The sequence below is a fragment of the Gracilinanus agilis genome, chromosome 1 (assembly GCF_016433145.1).
Source record: "Gracilinanus agilis isolate LMUSP501 chromosome 1, AgileGrace, whole genome shotgun sequence".
Lineage (NCBI taxonomy): Eukaryota > Metazoa > Chordata > Mammalia > Didelphimorphia > Didelphidae > Gracilinanus > Gracilinanus agilis.
Window position 1 is genome coordinate 720,743,972 of NC_058130.1, and position 7,511 is coordinate 720,751,482.

The 7,511-nt window shown below is 35.7% G+C and overlaps 1 protein-coding gene across 1 annotated transcript; it reads right to left on the reverse strand.

The window, feature by feature from the left end:
- Positions 1-6,283: 6,283 nt before the first annotated feature.
- Positions 6,284-7,138, reverse strand: LOC123256746 (olfactory receptor 7A10-like). Its single transcript, XM_044685314.1, has 2 exons — positions 6,760-7,138; positions 6,284-6,489 (listed from the first exon to the last, which is right to left on the reverse strand). Exons 1-2 carry the CDS (start codon positions 7,136-7,138, stop codon positions 6,284-6,286), a joined length of 585 nt encoding a protein of 194 aa, XP_044541249.1.
- Between the last annotated feature and the right edge of the window lie 373 nt (positions 7,139-7,511).

Below are 7,511 nucleotides of genomic sequence, written 5' to 3' on the forward strand. Positions count from 1 at the left end.
ATCTCAAAAATACTGGTATATTGTTAATATTTTTAATTAAATTATCTGTTCTTTCTCTGATTTGCTCCTTAACACAACAAATATTCTTTAAGAATAGAGATTGTCATTTGGCCTCCAACTAATTTTTAATCCTTTATTCAACATGTCCTTATTGAACAAATCTTAATTGTATTATTATCGCTAAAAGAAGTGTTTAAAATCTCTACTTTTCCACATTTGTTTATAAGTTTTTTATACCCTCGTGTATGGTCAGTTTTTGTAAGTGTTTTATTCCCCCTAGAAGGAAATATGTATACTCATTTCTGTATACATTCAATAATAGCATAATATCTATCATATCTAAAATTCAATTCGAGGCCTTAACTTCTTTCTTGATTATTTTTTATGAATTTGTCTAGGTATGAAAAGGGTACATTGAGGTCTCCCCCATTAGAACTTTACTATTTTTCTCTGTCACTCATTTAGCTTCTCCTTTAAGTTCTACCATTCAGGACATTGTTGTTTATAACTCTTTGTCTATGGTAACTTTCACTATAATAGTTTCCATGTTTATCTTTTTTTAATCAAATTTGTTTTTGCTTTTGACTTCCCTGAGATCATGATTGCTACCTGTACTTTCCTGAGTTTCACTAAAATATATAGATTTTGATTTGGTCCCTTATTTTTTTAACAATGTGTGAACCTTTATATCTCACATTGGTTATTTATAACCATATATATATATATATACATATATATATATATATTGCATTTTTAGACCCTTAACTTCTGTGTATTGGCTTCTAGGTGGAAGAGTGGTAAGGGTGGGCAATGGGGGTCAAGTGACTTGCCCAGGGTCATACAATTTATAGCCATATATTGTAAAACTCTGCTTTCTAATACATTCTACTCTCTTTTTCCATTTTGTGAGTTCATCCCATTCATATCCCATCAGTTGCAGTAAGTTGTCTTATTATTATAATTTTCTTCAATGAAATTTCCATTTGTTTCTATAATTTGTCCATGACCCACTAATTCTTTATATGTTTAGGCTATAATTGCTTTTTAATTCAAGGGCTATTATTGAAAATAATTGAAAAAAATTCATTTTTTAAAACCCTAAACTTCTGTCTTGGAATCAATACAAACATCATTAAGGGCTCTTAATGGGGGTGAGGGGATTAAGTGACTTGCTCAGTATCACACTGCTAGTAAGTTCCTGAGGTCAAATTTGAACCCAGAACCTTCCATCTCTAGATCCTGCTCTCAATCCATGAAGCTGCCTAGCTGTCCCCTATTAATTTGTTTTGCCTATAACTTTTCCTTTTCCTATCCTGTCCTCTCTCTTAGATCCCTTCTATCCTTCTTTATCCATGTCATCTCCTATTTCCCTTTTGACTTTAATAGATTCTTCACTAAACTCTCATTGTATGTAGGGGTAGGGTGTGAAATTGTGTTTAATATTCCTTTACTAAGTTCTGATGAAAGTGAGATTCATGAAATGCCTGTTGCAGGCACCAATTCCTTTATGAATAAACTCTTCATCTTATGTACCTCTATTATATGACAGCAATTTCCATTTCTTTATTCTTCTCTAATATTACCCTGTTATTCTCATTTTTGTCTTCTTCTAATACCATTGACATAAAACAATACCACTAACAAACAACTGTCATTTTTAGCTTTCTCTAGGGTACTTAAAAATATTGGGGTCCTGAAAAATATGTTTCTTTCTTATCTGCCTCTTAACATATAACCAATTCGTCCCTACACATTCCCTTTGAATAATATAAATATGTTGACCTTCGTATGTTTTTCTTGGCACTTGCATTTCCACTGCAAAAATATACTCAATCCTGGCCTTTTCATTGGGAATGCTTGGAAATCCTCCATTCTATTAAAATTTCATTTTCCCCTCTATGATATTATATTTTATATTTCTGGATAGGTCATCCTTGCTTATAAGCCTTCATCTATTGGATCTTTAAAAATATATTATTCTAAACTCTCTTCCTTTTTATACTGGCAATTGCTAATTCTTATGCAATACTCTTTATGGCTCTTTGATATTTTAGTTTTCTTGGCTACCTATAGTATTTTTTTCCCTTTATCTGGAAACTGGATTTTGGTTCAATGTTCCTGGAAGTTTTCTTATTGGAGTTTCTTTCTAGAAGAGACTGATAATTTCTTTCTGCTTATTTTATCCTCTGGTTTTAAGAGTTCTGGGAATTTTTCATATATAAATTTTTTTGTTAAACCCATACTTCCATCTTGGAATCAATACTGTGTATTGGCTCCAAGGCAGAAGAGTGATAAGGGCTAGGCAATGGGGATTAAGTGACTTGCCCAGGGTCACACATCTGGGAAGTGTCTGAGGCCAGATTTGAATCTAGGACTTCCTCTTTCTAGGCCTGGCTCTCCATCCACTGAGTACCCAGCTGTCCCCTCTATAATTTCTTGAAACACGGTATTTAGACATTTTTTGATCAAGGTTTTTTACTTTTTCCCAGATCAGTAGTTATTGATATAATATTTATTATATTTTCTTTTGCTGTTTCAATCTTTTGTTTTTGTTTCAATATTTCTAGTTGCCTTATTTTCTGTTTGACCCATTTTCATTTTCAGTGCATCTAGTCTTGGATGAAGTTGTCTGCTGTCTGTTCTAAATTATCATTTATCTTTCCCATTTTGTTTCTTACTTTATTTATTCCAGATATTCTTGTAATCTCTATGTTTGGGACTTTTTTTTTCTCTAAGGCCTTATATGGACTTGTTGTCAGGTCAATATCATTTTTAGAGTTTACCCTCTAAATATGTCCACAACCAAGCTATTTCTTCAAGGTATTTGGAGTTTTCCTTGGTTTGCTCATCTCATTTACCTCAATATATAGGGCCTGTGCTTGGTTCAATTTCTGCAATTAAATGATATGATCAAGTCCAACCTGGTCCTGACCTAAACTAGTCTCCTCCTTCAAAGGACTTGCATTGTCTATAACAGAATTTTATACTGCCTAAAAATTCCACCAATCAAAGACATGTTATTCAGTCATTTTAATTTTTCTTCTAGGAGGGAGACCATCCTGCATTTTGAGCACAGATAATTATCATTTCAATGTGGCAAAAAGAATAAATGCCACAAACTTTACCCTATACTTTATATTATCTGGAAGGAAAATCTTCAATCTTTGGGAGAGGCTCACAGATTTAAAGCTAGATATCACCTTTAAGATGATCTAGTTCAAACCCTCTCATCTTATGGATAAAAAAACTGAGGCCCAGAGAGGTGAAGGGTCAAACAAATAGTAAATGACAGAACCAAGATCATGAATTCATGCCCTTTGAGTCCATAGTTCTCTTCCCTCTCCTGGTTTCCCTATAGGCATCCTCTCCCATGCCCCAGTTCTTCATCCTAAAATCTCACTCTAGCCCTAGAATTCACACATTGGAAGTACCACTGGCTTACTTTTCTATTTGGGTGTTTAGCACTTAGTGCACACAGTGTTTTCTATATATTAAACACTTGATAAATGCTTAATTTATTCATTCATTCATAAAGATCCCTTTCGATTCTAGAGTTAAATGATCCTTTGCCTCCAATGAGAAAAAAAAGGGTCAAAGACAATAATAATCATAAAAATAAAATCCAGAAAAAATTAATTATTATAGATATCTTATGTTTGTACCCACAATACTTCTCTTCTAGAAATATCAGCTTCTTAACAACAAATTAGAAGCCAAGTTTTGTTCAGAATTGAAGTGCTTTCAATATGGATTTGGAAACACTGCATATATGTACTCCAAGGACAAATATAATTAAGTGCACAGGGATTCATCACTATAAGGTTTTTCCATAGATAATAAAGATTTTTTTATGACAATGCCTCATGAAAAACAACCAAGGTATGAAAAGGTTCCTATTGGAGTTAGTGAAGGGAGCATCCCCAGTGGTTAAAATCCACAAAATTGATTGTCTCTACTGTCTTACCAAAGCAGAATCTATTATACTACTAATAAAAAAAATCTTGCCTTCCTCCTATTCCCTCTTTCTGTTAAAGATATCACTATCCATCTGGTCAACCTGGTTTACAAGCTTAGCATCATCCTCCACTCTGACCAATCCTTCATGTCTCCATATCTGATGAGTGGCCAGATCTGGTTTATCTCTACATCTATTCCCCTTTTCTCCGCTGTATGCAGCCAACACCCTATTGGTCACTCACCTCCCCTCACTTCTACTATTGTCAGCCTTCAAATTTGTCCCTGCTACTTCCAGACTCTCTCTTCTCTAATATATCTAATGGTATTTCCTCACAAAATTATGTATAGGAAATTTCAATGGCTCTTTATGCCACTGTGATAAAATGCAAATAAAACTTGGCATTTAATCCCCTTCTAGTTTTATTTCAGTTTACATTTCTAGACATTTCATATCTCTTCCCTCTCATGTACTCTGTGTTCCAGCCAGACTGACTTACTTTTTCTTAAACTCATTCTTCTATCTTCTACAACCTTGTCTTAACACAAGCTATCTCCCATGCAGCTATTTAAAGCAATGGATAGAGGGTAGGAGTAGAGTCAGGAAGACCTGAATTCAAATCTTGCCTCAGTTATGTGCTGTGTGTAACCTTGGGCAAGTGGCTAAACCTCTATGTTATATTTTCCTCATCTGTAAAATGGGGATAACAATAACACCTACCTCACAAGTTTGTTTTCGGAGATCAACTAAGTTAACACATGTAAAGTGTTTTCAAATCTTAAAACTATACCTGAAATCTACAATTCCTCACTTCCACCCCTAAGAATCCTTAGTTTCTTAAAAGATTCATCTCATGTGACATCTCCCACAGGAAGCCTTTCTTCATATCCCTAGTTCTTGGTTCATTCTCCTTCTTCAACTTAATGTGTATTCAGATATTCATTTAAAGTAAGATGTATAAAGACAGGAATCCATTGATTGCCCACCCTATTTAAAAGGAATATATTATCTTTGTTAGGAAAGAACATATCTTGATTCAATACATGAGTCAGAATTGGGTGTGAAGAAGGCTGTGTATAAATCCTTGAATCAAAGTGGGAGTCTGTTTCAGTTGGTTAGAGGGCTTTATCATAATCTGGGAAATTTTCATAAAATTAGTAACTACCTCAGAACTAAAGAAATGTCTAGGGTCTAGCAACTGGAAGAAAGAGTATGAATGCATGGAGTTGATCCAAACAAAAACTGGCAAGACCAAGGACAACTTGCAAAAGGAAAAAGAGAAATTATTCCAGAGAAGGGAAGAGAGAACAAAAAGGCTCATTTGCCCTACAGGAATCTTGGATCAGAAGACTTGTGCTGATCTGACCAGTTTTACCTGCTTTCTCAAGAACCAGAAGTTCTGAGGAAAGGTTTGGTCTTCCCCCACCTTCTGTTCTAGATTTGTCCCTTAACAGACATTTCAATATATTCTGCTATTTCTTTACATGAAAATTGCTGGTCATCTGAATTTTAGAACAATCACAAATAAGGCAAAGGTTAGAGATAAGTGTAAATGCACATTAATTGGAATTGCAAGCTTCTGTTTTGATATTAGCAATTTTCCTAGCTAGGGACTAGATGCAATTGTGACTCTGTATACCTAACTTTGTGCTCAATATAGTGTCCCTAAAGCAGCTGACGAAGAGAATCACAAGAACCTGAGGAGCAATTAGATTGCCTCTAACTTTAAAATAAGCTGATTATTATTGTAATAGGAAGTAATACACCAAGGAGCCTTAAGGGAAGGTACTAGTTTTGTTTCTGTCCTTATATTCCCAAGACAACCTAGGGTCTTTCATACTGAAGTTATTTAATAAATCATTTTTGTTTAATTTCCTATATTTTTACAGTATTTACAATTATAAACCATTTTCACATATGCCAAGTCGTTTGAGCCACAAGAGTAATGTATTTACATTATGAAGGAAACAGTAAAGGTTACAGTCCCCATTTACCAACAAGGAAATCCACTATCAGAAAATGTAAGTGATTTGTCCAAAGGTTATAGAGCTTGTATGTGATGGAGCAAGATCTACAACTTGAGATCTTGTGATTTCACATCTAGACCTCAATTGTAAAACAGTAGGTATTTGGATGAAACCAAACCTGGTGTATAAAACTGGCAATTTCATGGCAGCATTAGGAAATGGAGTCCAGGAAGTAGATAGGCTGTGTCATCTACAGTCAGAAAGAGAAGAGACACCTAGAAGGTGATCCTGAAAAATCCTGGGATTCATATATGGAAAATGAAACTTCTGAAGCACAGTAGCTGGTTCCATATTCTCAGGCTTAGCCATGCCTAATCAACTGAGAGGAAGCCATTCTGTTAATGAGTCTTCTCAGAGCATCTTTGATGTCCTTGTTCCTCAGGCTATAAATGAAGGGATTCAACATGGGAGTGACCACTACGTACATCACTGATGCAACCGAGTTCTTCCAAGAAGACTGTGTGACTGAGGAACTCAGATATACTCCAAGAACTGTTCCATAGAATACTAAAACAACACAGAGGTGAGACCCACAGGTAGAAAATGCTTTATACTTTCCCCCAGCGGATGGGACCCTCATTATAGAAGAACATATCTGAGTATAAGAGAAAATTATCCCTGTGAAGGGAAGAGCACCCAGCAGTACAGTTGTAAAATACACAAAGAAGTTATTGATGAAGGTGTCAGTACAAGAGAGTTTGAGAACTGGAGTCAAATCACAGTAAAAGTGTGGAATCTCACGTTCTGAACAAAACAAGAGCCTCATCACCAAAAGACAATGGAGTACTGCATTTAGAAGACTGATAGTCCAAGAGAGTAAAACCAGAAAGCCACAGAGCTGTGGGCTCATGATGGTCACATAACTCAACGGGTGGCAGATGGCCACAAAGCGATCATAAGCCATCACACCAAGGAGCAAGTTATCTGTACAAGTAAAAACCATGAAGAAGTACATCTGGGTGAGGCAGCCCGCATAGGAGATAGCTTTATTGTGTGTCAGGAAGTTCACCAGCATTTTGGGGACCAAGGTAGACACCAAACAGAAATCCACTAAGGACAGGTTCGAGAGGAAGAAATACATAGGGGTGTGAAGGTGGGAATCAGAACCAATGGTCAGCATGATGAGAAGGTTCCCACCCACCGTGACCACGTACATGCTGAGGAATAGCCCAAAGAGAGGCAGCTGCTGCTCTGGCTTCTCAGAAAATCCTAGAAGGAGAAATTCAGAGATACTTGTTTGGTTTTCTGGTCCCATGTAGCTTCTTTTTCTGCTAGGAAAAAGATGGGAGAAAAGTATTAAGTGAAAATACAGACATCCTTGACTTATATAGAGAGGAAATTCCAGGGAATGACTCAGAAGAGCTAAATTTGAAATACAGCTTTATAACATCCTGCTTTTTTTCATCTGAGTGATTCACTTCCCCCTCTCTAAGATTCAGTTTCCTCATCTGTAAAATGAAAACAACATACTAAATGTTCCCTTAGATTACTTCAGATTCTCTAATTCTATAAAATTCTGCTAACCACTT